General features: G+C 40.1%; 1 protein-coding gene across 1 annotated transcript in view; it reads right to left on the bottom strand.

Annotated features, from left to right (window-relative positions):
• The window catches only part of LNX2 (ligand of numb-protein X 2), a gene marked incomplete at both ends in the record, with an annotated part of 44,278 nt that extends 31,723 nt beyond the window's left edge, over positions 1 to 12,555 (bottom strand). The window contains 2 exons of the mRNA XM_079721843.1: positions 733 to 959; positions 12,149 to 12,555. Of these exons, the coding sequence (XP_079577969.1) occupies positions 733 to 959; positions 12,149 to 12,555 (634 nt within the window). The remainder of the gene's footprint in view (positions 1 to 732; positions 960 to 12,148) is intronic.
• Between the last annotated feature and the right edge of the window lie 1,856 nt (positions 12,556 to 14,411).

Genomic DNA, 14,411 nt, shown 5'->3' with positions numbered 1-14,411 from the left:
GAAAAGGGTTATGGCTGGGGCAGGGAAAATTTGAATTTGTAGTCAGATTTGGAATTTGTTCAAGAAAGGTATATTTAAAAATAAATACCTAGGGCCAACCATCAAGACGTGCCCAAGATCCATGACTACAGGCCTTCTGTTCACTCCTAGTGGCTGTATAGTCAGATTCGTGGCGGTCACCAGAGCACAGCAATAGTCACAGGCGTGGCCGTGGGGTCAGATATACACCCAGCCCTTCCCTGGCGGCATGAGCCGACCAATTCGTCTCAAGATTCAGGCCTCTCCTGTCACAAACCGGCTCCCAGCACCGTCAGCGGCATTTAGTCAGCTAACGGATGGGAAGGGTCTGGCACACGCGTGACACAGGGAGTGCTTAATTTGCGGTATTATTTTTGTTGCTCTTGATGTTGTTGTTTTCTTAGTCAAGAAGCAACAAGCGTTTGCACACAAACACCCAGTAAGAAGCAGGTTAACAACCAGTGAATCATGGACTAAACGGAAGAGGGAGGGAAGGGTCACCTTCCTCAGTAAGTTCCGAGCTCTGCTTCTAAACTGCAAACTGTCAGACTTGTGCACTTAAAAGGGTGAGTTATGTGCTATGTGGATTACATCTCAAAATTACTTTTTTAAAGAGGAAAGAAAACGCATGTTGGGAGAGCAGCAGGGAGTGGTGGGGAGGAAGGCAACGCCCGGTTTGAGAAGAGACGAGGAACACAGGCGGCCGACACGTACTGTCCCCGGCGGGGCTCTCCTCAAAGGCGGGGTTGTCCAGGCCAGGCTCCTCCATCCAGGCGGGAAGGGACGCCGATGTCAGGGTCGGCCCTGAACAGTCTACTTCGGGTGATAAAGTAGCTGGAAGATCTATGACCGTGGTTCCATTTTCATTCTCGATCTCCGTCTGAACTTTACTAGTTTTCCGTCTCTCCAGGGCAACCCTCTGATGAGAAGCTCCAGGGCATCTAGAAAGAGAGCATCAGGTGGTTTCCAGATGATATGAAAGGAAAAAAAGTGATTAACAGTTTGTACCACAACAAAACAACGGCAATGGCTTCTATGCAAAAAGCACCTGGAAGTACCCACACGCATTTCCGCTCAAGCGAAGTTCTTACCACTCCACGGAGCAAATTTAAAACAAGGCACTTGCACAAACATGTACTCAGGAATCTATTAGTACCAGAAATAACATACACAGTGTAGTACACCAGTACACTTCTCCCTGCACTGTGAGAATCATCCTGAGGTTCTGATTTCATAACCCCTTTTACAGGTTAAACGGCTGGACCACAGAAGTGGGAACCAGCACCTTCCTCCACAAGCCCCCTGCGTCCTGCCTTAGACCCTGAGCACCCCGGTGCCTCTCCGCTCTTGCACCCAGCACTGCACATCACCTGTGAGTGGGTGGAAATACATCTGAAGCTTTACCACTTGCAGGAAGGCACAGCAAAGGCTCAAATTTATGACAGGCATGGGAGGAGAGGAAAACCTATCTCCTGGTTTGTAAAAACAGAATTGCAACAGTGGAATTACAGATATGCTATGACACTTGAAGAATATATTTCTAAGTACTGGGGAAACTTACATAAGCACCAAGAAATAAGGGCTGTTAACTTGCTTGTTTTTACTTACTTATTAGGCCAACAAAGGGGCAGATATACATTTGTTTAAACATTTAAAGAAAGTCTTTATACACAGATGTTAGCAGTGCTGCAAGGTGCCAGTTCTTTCCCACCTGACACCCTGACTGGACAAAGTGACGAATAATGCCCAGTTGGAGGAGCGGGTGGAAGAACCGGGGATTTGTACAGGAGCCAGGCCCACGTGCCTAGACCCCGACACGGCTCTACAGACCCCACCTACTCTCCTGTTGGGGTAAGAAGTTTAGGAAAGGGTGGGCAGGATTGGCGACAGTCTTGCGGCTAGGGCTGCAGACCTTCATTCAGTAACAGTATTCTTAAAAATCTAAAATTTCAATCAAAATTTAGGACAGAATTCAATTAAAATTGAAAGCTATTCCTTAATGATAAGAGTAATAAAATGTCCCTCATGAACTGAAGATTTATTTTAGGTCCTGGATTTCAAGTTCTTGAAAAGGATCATTATGAAATTTCTTTATTCAACGCTCTCTCCGGACATGCTTTCTCTTCACCTTGCTAAGAAGGGGGTCCACTTATTTTCTTCCAGGGAGTGTTTCTGCAAGGGCCTGGCAAATATGTTTGAAAATGATGTCACTGAAAAAATCACTTTTGTCAAGTAAGCATATTTAATTAGAAATGCATTTTAAAATATTTTATTCAACAAAAAATTGACACTAAAAACTGAATCAGAAAAAATACTTTTGACTAAGAAGACAGGTAATAATTTAGTTCTCAAAATATGTATCATACACAAATATCTACACGGCCAATAGCTAGTCTTTAATGGAATAAAAGGGCTAGGAACAGGAATTGAAGAGGAAATACAAACAATGTGAACACCTGGGAATTAGCCTAACAAACAACTAAAAAAATCCTACAAACTAAATAACCATAAAGGCTAAGATATAGTTATTAAACATGGAAAAACAAATTTTAAAAGCAAAACTTAAGATTGTTAGAGAGGTGAAGAAAACAGGTATACTTAAGTTCCCAGTAGGGCAGCAAATCGTTAACAGGAATTAAAGATAATAAAAATGATACTATATAAAAATATGGAAGAATGATCCTACCCAGGAATAGGGGAAGGTTACAGAGGGAACCTTCGGGAACACCCATGTTTAAACACGACGGAGCAGCTGAGTGGACTGAGATAGAACCACCAGACAAGAGTGTCAACAAAGAAAAGCGGCCAACTGTGCAAATGCCATAAAGGGGGCAAATAAGATAAGGGCCAAAGCACTGGTTTGATTTCGAAATTAAAAGGTCATGGTGACCTTAGAAAGAACACTTTCAGTGATGAGGGCAAAAGCCCAGACTATATAACACAAGCAGTTCTGTTAACAAAATACATACATTCCACAAAACTGCACACCAAAACTTACAGAGCTTAGGCGGAAAGAGGACCGGGATGGATAGACCATTCAACACTGGGGCATCTGGGGATGGAGAATGGCTGCCAATGGGTACAGGGCTTCTTTCTGGGGTGTTGACATGTTCTAAAAATTAGATTGTGATGATGGTTACACAATTCTGTGAATATACTAAAAACCACTGAATTGTATACTTTAAAAATAGGTGACGTTTATGGTAGGTAAAATATATGTCAATAAAACTAATTTTTAAACAAAAGGCGAATAGGGAATGAGTAGATCAGAGCAGGCTTGGACAGAGAAAAGCCCTTGACCACAGACAGCCCACAGCCAGCATCCCTCAAATTTGTAAACATTTGGAACTGAAAGAGAAAGGAAGAAACCAGAATTTGCTGGGTGTCTAATTAGGGCCAGTCACTGTAGACTTTATGTACAGTATTTCACTGAATCCTCAAAACTGCTCTATCATCCCCATTTTACAAATGGGAAACTTACCTCACTAAGCCAGCATCACATAGCTATTAAGTGATGGAGCCAAAATTCAAGCAAACTCAGATCTGATTTAAAGGTGCCTGCTCTTTACACTCGATCATACTAAACTTATGGGGTTCTTTTCCCAGGCCTTAAGAAAACATAAATTGAATTTGTTCCACAAACTTGTACCTAGAAACACAGTTATAGAATGTTAGAGTGAGAAAGGCTTTGGTGATCATGAAAACACAAATGGAAATCACAAACAGCAACAAAAACCTGTGCATCTTTTTAAATGGAGTATTTAACAATAACACAAACCACAATTGGCATAGGGGGATATAACTGGGATCATTCCAGCAGGTAACTAACTGAGTGTAGCAGGAGGCTAGTTTGGAAGCTATTACACATGTTTAAAAGCAACAGAAAAGAAGTGCCTGCACAACTGAATGAGATCAGGGTAGGCATGGGCTCAGACGATGCAGGGGGAAGTGGAGCCCTGAGACAGTGGGCTGCCCTTAACAAGGCACTGGAGGCAGTGTGACCTGCCACAGGCTGAGGGCTGTGCCCCCCAGGCAGGCTTCTCTACATGCAGGTGTGTCTTTACATTTTTCCTAAATAAAGCCCAAAGGCTTTTGCAGCAGCTACAGCCAAACTGAGGGACTTTTCCTTTCCTGCTGAAGGTTATAATTTCATTCCACTATTCTGGCTCTCGTCATGGAGGAAAATCACATATGAACTAGCTTGATTTATGGCATGGTGGCATCATTCCCTGAATAATGATGATTCACATTAGGAAACACACAGTGTAACAGAGCACACCGTATTACTGGTAGCAGTACTAGGGTTAGTGGTGGTGGTGGCAGCAGTAATAGTAGAGGTAAAATCAAATGGGGCACGATAAGTGCCAACACAATGCCAGGTACTTAATGCAACTCAAAGAGCGTGAGCATCTTAGAACCAAGAAAAATGAGTTACGGATTACAACATGCAAATATCACTTTAAGTGACGTCAGTGAAAATGTTAGATTAAGGGTATCTGAAAAGCCTCTCTTCCACAAAGCAATGCGAACACTGGCAAAAATTGTCAGAAAAATTTCTGAGCTCTGGAAATAAGCCAAGGTTCTGTAGCAATCTGGAGTGCATTTATTTAAGAAAAATGGCTGAGTCTTAGTAGAACAGTGAGCTCTGTAGCATTTGAACTTGCCCCATTCCATCACCACCTCCCCCAGGAGCCTGGGATAGCCATGGCCCACAATCACAGTGGAATCAGGAGTCTGGCAGCCACTGGAGGAGCCGACTGGAGCACCTGCAAAGCCCCATTTGTGGAGAATTGTCATTAACTGACCTGTTGGTTCCCTGGAAGACCTCACTCGCAAGGCTGTCTTTATCTGACCTGACTTGGGGCTCACCCAGTGCAAAGGCATTTGTTGGGGGGTCGGGGGGAAGGCAATTGTGTAAGACTGTGGCTGCCTGAGGTAGACAAACAAAAGGCTAATCAAAAAGTTTAAAAGGAAAAGCTAGGGAATGAAATGTCCAGGGCTATGTGCATGCACAGTAAAGAGCTGAGAAGGCCCTAAGCTCTCACTTCTGGCTGACACTGAAGCTACGTGAAAGCAGGCGATGAAGGCTAAGGAGGAGTGTCAACTGCCTGAGTGTTGAAGGTGTGCCCCACCGTGCACACACAGCCCCTTGGGGAGAGTGGGAGATTCATCGGTTACAGGCATTTAAGAAATTCTCTGTTCAATCATTAGCTGATTAGAAAAATCACTAAACAAACAGTAACAAACAGCAATAATAAATCCCGAAGAGAAAGAAGAATCTGATTTCCAGAGTTGCCACATTATTTAAAATGTCCAGTGTTCAATACAAAATTAAGAGACATGCAAAGAAATAAGTAAGTATGGCCCATACATGGGAAAAAAAGGAGTTAACAGAAACTGTCCCTGAGGAAGCCCAGACATTGGCCTTACGAGACAATGACTTAAATCGAGTATTATAAATATGTTCAAAGAACAGAGGATTCCATGTCTAAATAACTAAAGGAAAATATGAGAATGATATCTCAACAAATAAAAATACCAATAAAGAAATATGTTATATTAAAGAGCCAAATAAACATTCTGGATTTAAAAATAAGTACAATAAGTGCATTTATTATAAGTATAATAAATGAAATGAAGAATTCACTAGAAGAATTCACAGGAGATTTGAACAGGTAAAAGAAAGAATCAGTGAACTTAAAGGTAGGTCAACTGAGATTATCCAGTCTGAGGAATAGAAAGAAAAAGAACGCGCAGAAAGGATAAAGCCTCTAGGTCCTGTGAGACACCATCAAGAGTATTAACATATGCAGAATGGGAGTCCCATAAGGAGACAGAGACATTAGGGCAGAAAGAATATTTGAAGACATATTGACCAAAATCTTTTCAAGTTTGATGAATGCTGAAAACAGCAAGAGTGAAGTACCTCATCACAAAGAAGTGACCCTCAGTAAGACTGCCGCCTGACTTCTCTTCAGAAGCTATGAAGAGGAGGCTGTGGATAGCATATACTCAGAGTGCTGAAGAAAGACTGTCAACCAAGAAGTCTATATCTAGCAAAACTATCCTTCCAAAACAGGAGAAATTAAGACATTCCCAAATAAATGAAAACAAAGAGTCTGTTGCTAGCAGACTTGCCCTATAATACTAAAAGAAATCCTTTAGGCTGATATGAAAGGACCTTAGACAGTAACTCAAATCCACGTAAAGAAATAAAGACCACTGGTAAAGGTAACTACATAGATAAATATAAGACAGCATTAAGGTGCTTTTTGGTTTATAACTCCTTTTTGGTCCTACTTGGTTTAAAAGACAACCCTGCGCAAAGCAGTAATTATAATTCTGTTTAGATGGGCATGTAATGCATAAAGATGTCATTTGTATAACAATAACAGCACAAAGGATGTGGAAAGGAATGAAGGTATATATGAGCTAATTTTGTGCGTACTGGTGAAATCAAGTCAGTATTAATCTGAACTAGACTGTTGAAAATTAATGTTAATTGCAATCCCCAAGGCAACTACTAAGAAAATAATTCAAAAAATAGATATGAACAGAAATGACAAAGGAATTAAAATGGCATACTTGAAAATATCTATTTAACAAAAAAAAGGGGAATGGATTAACCTTTAGAGAAACAAAAAAGAAATGACATATGGAAACAACAAAATGGCAGACATAAATTCTACCTTATCAGTAATTACGTCAAATATAAATGAATTAAACACTCCAATCAAAAGCCAGTGACTGGCAGAATGGATGAAAAAGACAAACAGGATCCAACTATATGCTGTCTACTAGAGACACATTTCAAAGACACCAACAGGTCAAAATTAAAAGGAGAGGAAAAAGATATACTATGCAAACACTAACATAAAGAGAGCTAAATGGGTATACTAATTTCAGACAAATAGACTTTAAGACAAAAATTGTTTCTAGTGACAAAGAACATTCTACCATAACGAAAAGGTTTGATTTACCACAAAACTATAACAATTATAAACATAAACACAATTAACAGCAGGCCCTCAAAGTACATGAAGCCAAAAATGACAGAATTAGAGGAAGAATAAGACAATTCAAAACTAATAGTCTGGGCTTCCCTGGTGGCGCAGTGGTTGAGAGGCCGCCTGCCGATGCAGGGGACGCGGGTTCGTGCCCCGGTCCAGGAAGATCCCACATGCCACGGAGCGGCTAGGCCCGTGAGCCATGGCCGCTGAGCCTGCGCATCCGGAGCCTGTGCTCCGCAATGGGAGAGGCCACGACAGTGAGAGGCCCGCATACCGCAAAAAAACCCCCAAAAAACTAATAGTCTAAGCCTTCAATATCCCACTTTCAATAATGGATAGAACAACTAGACATAAGGACAAGAAAAGACTTTTAACAATATTATAAATCAACTAGACCTAACAGAAATCTATAGAACATTCCACCCATCGATAGCAGAACACGCATTCTTCTTGTGTACAAAATGGAATATTTTCCAAGATAGACTGTGTGCTAGGCCATTAAAAAAAAGCCTCAGTAGTGACTTCCCTGGTGGTCCAGTGGTTAGGACTCTGTGCTTCCACTGCAGGGGGCCCGGGTTCCATCCCTGGTCTGGGAACTAAGAACCCGCATTCTGCTTGGCATGGCCAAAATCATTAATTAATTAATTAATATTTTTTAAAGCCTCAACAAAGTTTAAAGTATTAAATTGTACACATGTTCTCCAATAACAATTAATTCAAAATGGATCAAAGACCCAAATGTAAGAGCTAAAAGCATAAAGGTCTTAGAAGGAAGCATAGGTGTAAAGCTTCATGACCTTGGATTAGGCAGTGTGTTTTTAGCTATGACACCAAAAGCACAAGCAAAGAAAAAAATAGATAAAATGAACTTCATAAAAATTAAACTTGTTTGTCCTTCAAAGGGCACAGGAAAATGAAAAAACAACTGATAGAACAAGAAAAAATATTTGCAAATCATATATTTAATAAGGGCCAGAATATATAGAGACTGCTTACAACTTACAAAAAGACAAACACTCCATTTTAAAAATGGACTAATGATGTTAAGCATTTGTTCATGTGCTTACGGACCATTTAAATATCTTCTATGGAGAAATATCTATCCAAATCCTTTGACCACCTAAATTGGATTACTGACTTTTTGTTGAGTTGTAGGAATTCTTTATATATTCTGGATACTAGACTCTTACCGGATACATGATTTACAAATATATATCTGCTTTTTACATTATATAGGAGAAAAAAATGCTGGTGAGAATGTGTCAAACACAAACTTGTCTCCAAGTTAAAATGTGAATTTAAAAGAGCAATCTTGTCTCAGCCTACCCTGACCCTTAAAGGCTTCAAAACCATTTGATGAACTAGAAAAGCTCTCAGCATAGAAAAAGACTTCTTTAAAGGTTTTCTCTATATTGTACAAACTTTTTAGAATACTGTTAAACTCTAAGTTTTAAGAGGAAAAGAAAAATGGTTCTGAATTTTGCCATAAACCAGGTCACAAATGCTCAATTTAACAACAACAACGACAAACTGCCCCCCCAATATTATCATTTACAATTAGCACAAGATGTTAGATTGCTGAGGATGAGGCAGGGATGAGGGGTAGAGAGGGAGGAGGAATGCTTTATAGTTGACGCTGCTTGGCAAAATTTCTGAAAGCAATTACTACAATGTTTCAGGCGTCACACAATATATAGAATTTTTTTTTTTTTTTTTGCAGTATGCGGGCCTCTCACTGTTGTGGCCTCTCCCGTGGCGGAGCACAGGCTCTGGACGCGCAGGCTCCGGACACGCAGGCTCAGCGGCCATGGCTCACGGGCCCAGCCGCTCCGTGGCATGTGGGATCTTCCCAGACCGGGGCACAAACCCGTGTCTCCTGCATTGGCAGACGGACTCTCAACCACTGCGCCACCAGGGAAGCCCTAGAATATTTCTTAAGGGCTTTAGTTCTCCTTTCAAAGATGAGCACTTGCCCACATCTTTTAAAATTCTTCATTGTTTTCCTAATATATAATCAGTTAATAACTAGTCATTTTATTTTAAAACAGTCATCTTTCATAAATGTTTTACTTTTAGCCATAAGAGAAAATGTCAGCTGTTCTCATACTGAAGCAGATTTCTTAAGTTCAAATAGGGAAGGTAATTTAAACTCAAAATTACCAGATTTAACAAACTATTCCTAATGCTGTATTTCTACTAATAATTAAAATAATCGTAATTCTGTGTCTTGTGACATCACTCTTATTGCTAGTTTGTGTTGCTTTTTCCTGGCTACAAATTTTTTTGTCCTCTTCCCACAAAGTGAAGCTTAGTTCCCCTCCCCTTGAATCTGGGCAGTTATGTGACTACAGCATAAGGGATGCTATGTGACTTTAAGGCTAGAGCATACAAGGCCATGCAGCTTCTTGCCTTATTTACTGGAACCCATGTAAGAACTTAAAATACCCTGAGGCCACTGTGCTGGAGACGCCACCCACAGGCTCTCCTGTGGACAAGTCCCGGCTGAGCCCATGCCTCTAGTGGACCTCCATCAAGGTGCCAGACATGTGAATGAAGCTGCCGTCTTCGAAGTAAATTCTTCAGTTGCAATTGCTGCAGTTCTGGGCTTTTGTTCTTCCCAGCTGTGGCCCAGATTGGACAGAACAGAGACGAGCCATCCCTGCTGTGCCCTGTCTGAATCCCTGACTCACAGAATCCATGAGCAGAATCAAGGACTCACTGTTTTATGTCACTATACCTGGAGTGGTTGGTTTCTCAGCAATATATCTGGAGTGGTTGGTTTCTCAGCAATAGATAACCACAACATAGATTAACAATTTAATTGAACAAACATTAGATGAGTGTCAACTTTCTAACTTTTATAATCAATAGTCACTCTTAGCTGCTTACCTCACCTTTTCAAACCATTCACCTTTTTCAATGTATCTTTCACAACACAGGCCTAAGACACTTTGGAAATGATTAAATTAGTAGCTTAGCTTTTATCAAACTGTAAATGAAGGGATAGTCTGCAATTCCCAAGTTTTTATATCATCAACATAAACAGCTTGATAGAAAATACTACTGATACTTCGACTACCTATTAAGTTCTTATATGCATTTTAGTTAAGTAAATATTCCTAAAATAATTGTTTAATTTTTATCTCACTGCTATCAAAATACTTAACTGAACTGAGACTTTGTTCAGTTCCTATAATACCCCAAAATCAATGTTCATAAAAGAGTCACAAAAGAAACTTATCTCTGAAAAAGACTAGTTCTACTGAAAGAAATAGGAAAAGCCTAAAATCTTCTTCAACCTCAGCCACAACTAGGCCTGACCCAGAGAGCAGATTCAGGAGTTTGGTGTCAATCTCCAGGAAGTCTCTGTTATCATGTTCAGATTCTATGCCTGCTGCTGACCAAAGACACACAAAAACCTAAGACTCTTGCACTCTCAAAAGTCTATACATCTATCCTGCTCTTTTTTCTTAGCTCTTATTTTTAGACAGTGCAGCTTAAGTTTAAGCAATTTCTCTATAATCTTCACGTTTCTGACATTTTAATAACATCTCATTCTTTCTCATAAATCTAATTTATTTCTAATGAGTACATTCACTTTATAACACTGATATTTAGGAACAGAATGAACACGTATACTCACGTGTATATGAAACTTTTACTACCACATAACAGCAGAGAACATGATTCACCTTGGGTAAGGTCAGCATGGTATGTTAGAACGCTAAGCAGGAATACTGAAGTTTAAGTCTAACCATGCCATTACCTATCTCCAAATCTTTGTGACTCAGTTTCCTGATTCATAAAGTGAGGGGATAAGATTAGATTCAATTCATGATTTAATGTGTGAGTATAATGACAAGCTGTTCTATACCAGACTTATACTATTATTTCTAAGTCCAATATATTGTGCTAAGCATTGTTTTTCACAGCAATCAAGATTACTGCAGATTTACACTGCCCAAGTGGCTGACCTATAAAATTTAGAAATCAATACATTTATTTTGGTCATTTTATGTGATTCCATCTCCAAAAGAGATGAATTTTAACCCTTCTTAAGGGTAGAAACAATTTTAAAGATCAAGTCTTTTATCAAAATCAAACAATAAAACTCACTAAACAATCAGCCAAATAGATTAATCTTTTAAAAAGCTTTTGTCAGTAGAACAAAAATCCCCACTAAATGTTTTAAAGTTTCCAACCCCTAGTTCTTGTTCAGTCAAGTTTTTGAACACAGGATTTTACAAGATCTTAGCGAATGAGACCACAGGTACAGGCAGACCTCGTTGTACTGCACTTCCCTTTACCGCCCTTCACAGACTGCATTTTTTACAGACTGAAGGTTTGTGGCAACCCTGTGTGTCATCAGATGATGGTTAGCATTTCCTAGCAATAAAGTGTTTTTCAATCAAGGTATGTAAATTTTTAGACCTAATGCTATTGCACCCTTACTAGACTACAGTACAGCATAAACAGAACTTTCATATGCACCAGGAAACCAAAAAATTCGTGTGACCTGCTGTACTGTGCAATTTGATATTCACTTTACTGCGGTGGTCTGGAACCGAACCTGCAACATCTCTGAGGTGTGCCTGTACCCATTTCCATGTTGCAATGATATTATAATTTTTAACAGCTGCATGATATCCCGATGCACTGATGTACCATTTTATTTTTAACCCTTCCCCTACTGTTAAGTAATCACATTGACCACAGTTTACTGAACTCTGCACAATGTTGCAGCCAACATCTTTACATACAATTTTCCCTTCTTTTGGACTATTTCCTTAGGATAATAAGCTAGATAAGAGGATACTGACATTTACAGTTTTTGAAACAAACTGAGAAACTGCCTTGCAAAAAGAGTCTATCATTATATCCTGCTACCTTGTGACTATAACAACCTCATATTGGTAAGTGTAAAACGGTACTTCCTGACTGTAGTTTTTACATGCATGTTTTTGATAAATAATAATATTAAATGACGGCTGCATGCAACTTGTTTGTTGTATCTCCTGTGCGGGATTTGTCTGTTTACTTACTGATGCCTTGGCATGTGTATCGGGTTTATTTGTTTGAGCCACCTTTTTATAGCCTAGAGTCGCTTCTCTCTCTCTCACCTGTTTTTAAGATGTGCCTCCAGGTCGCAGCGCTGCAATACATCTTGGCACACTGAAGAGAACGGACATAAAACTAATAATTTGTCCAGAAGTTTATGAACTAGAATGCTAGACTTCTTACACAACTTAAAGTGGAGTCTCTTCCGGTCCAATGGACAGAAATCCTTCTCTTGCAGGAAGTTTCTGAGGCACTTGCAGCAGAAGGTATGTCCACAGGGGGTGTCTAGTGGCTGCAGCAGAGGCTGAAGGCAAATGTGGCAGACCAGGTCATCATCCACTTCGTCCTGGTAATTGTATAAGTGGTTTTCTCGTGTCCAGTGCTGCTGGCCGCATTCAAAACACAGAGGATTGAAGGAGGAGGAGGAGGTCTGCTCCACAGACACCATCTCATCGCTTGTCGTTCCCATTTTGAATCAGCGGAAGCAGTTTCTGTATCTTCATACATTAGACTTCCATTAAAGGTTTGATTTCCTTTAAAAGACAGTGATGTATTTGACTAAAACCCAGGTCTGTTTTTCTAGACTAGACAAAACAAAACAAAACAACCAGAAAAGTAATTACTATCAATCAACATAGGCTAAAAGAATCAACATAACATTACTATGTTGACTTCTTTTTTAGTAAAAAATTAAAATTTACATCAGGGAATAAATTAGTTGTAAAAACATAAAAATGACATTAACTAATTTGCTTGTTGGCTAAGGATGACTTACCTTGCCAAGTTCTTGGTGAAAAAAGAACTTAGGATTAAAAGCAAAGATGACATATTAGTATGCGGTGTGACATAGGAAACAATTTGTTCTACTGACTGAAATCCCCCGATACTTCACTGCTTAATGGTAGTTTCAACGCCAGTTAATCTACGTAGTATGCTAATAATGTAATTTGAGGTATATTATGTAATACATTTGCATTTGCCATCCCAGTCATGGCTCCCTGCTTCTGAGTGATGTTACACATTTATAGTGCCATCCCAAAGATTATGTCTTTGAAATGTAGTCTCAAGGATAATTCAGTGTCTTAAAAAAATGACCTTTGCTCTACACTGTTTGGGAGAAACTGGATTTCAAAATATATATGTATGATTTGAATATTCTCTCCCTATAATACAGATTGCAGAAAGATAGATCTGCACAGCATATATAAATAACATCTCCGCAAACTCCACAAACTTCAACACTATTTTGTGCCATTAAGAGAAAAAACCCACTGATTCAATTTTAATATTAGCTTTTAAAGGTGATGGGGTAATCTAGGACACATCTTTAGGCTTTATTCATATGTACACAGGGTACTAAGAGTCAAGAGGGTCCTGAGCGTTGTTCTTGACTCTGGAAGACTCTTATTTAATTGAAGCTGTCTGTTCACAAAGCAATAACTTTGTCTTACTCCTGTTGGGCTGATCCCGAAGATGAGTGTGAAGTACAGTGTGTGTGGGTGAAAACGGAGTTTTGGAATTGAACTCCTTGCCTGTAAATGTTCCCTAAATAATTGTGTATATGAAACCTGTATAATAAAAAAAAGTATTCTCAATAAAAAAAAAAGAAACCCACTATAATTCAATTAAACAGATAAGGCATGTTATAAATGTCCATCCCAGCTCACATTATTCCACACTCCCATTGCTTCTGGCTTACTCGGAGCAGCAGAGTGCACGTGTGTGTGTGTGTGTGTGTGTGTGTGTGCGCGCGCGTGCTCCTCTAAGACAGCAGCCTGCTCCAGTTCGGTGCAGGGCTAGCAAGGAAGGCTCCCCTCACATAACGGTTTCCATACCTCCTGCTGCTGCAGCACCAGGGGTTAAAAAATCACCTCCAAAGGCAGCAGCTATGTTCATTCTCAATATTTACAGTCTCGGGCTTCCCTGGTGGCGCAGTGGTTGAGAGTCCTCCTGCTGATGCAGGGGACACGGGTTCGTGCCCTGGTCTGGGAAGATCCCACATGCCGCGGAGCGGCTGGGCCCGTGAGCCATGGCCGCTGAGCCTGTTCGTCCGGAGCCTGTGCTCCGCAGGGGGAGAGGCCACAACAGTGAGAGGCCCGCGTACCGCCAAAAAAAAAAAAAAAAAAAAAAAAAAAAAAAAAAATATTTACAGTCTCTGGTATGTGCCAAACACTGAACAGGGAGATAAGGGAGGTGGGGAGAGGACAGTTAGGAGAGCCCATTGTTGGATCATACGGTAGTTCTATTTTTAGCTTTTTTTTTTTTTTTTTTGCATTACGTGGGCTTCTCACTGCTGTGGCCTCTCCCGTTGCGGAGCACAGGCTC

This window comes from Hyperoodon ampullatus (genome assembly GCF_949752795.1).
Source record: "Hyperoodon ampullatus genome assembly, chromosome: 16".
Lineage (NCBI taxonomy): Eukaryota > Metazoa > Chordata > Mammalia > Artiodactyla > Ziphiidae > Hyperoodon > Hyperoodon ampullatus.
The sequence above is the reverse complement of the archived record's forward strand: the minus strand, read 5'-3'. Positions and strand labels throughout refer to the sequence as shown.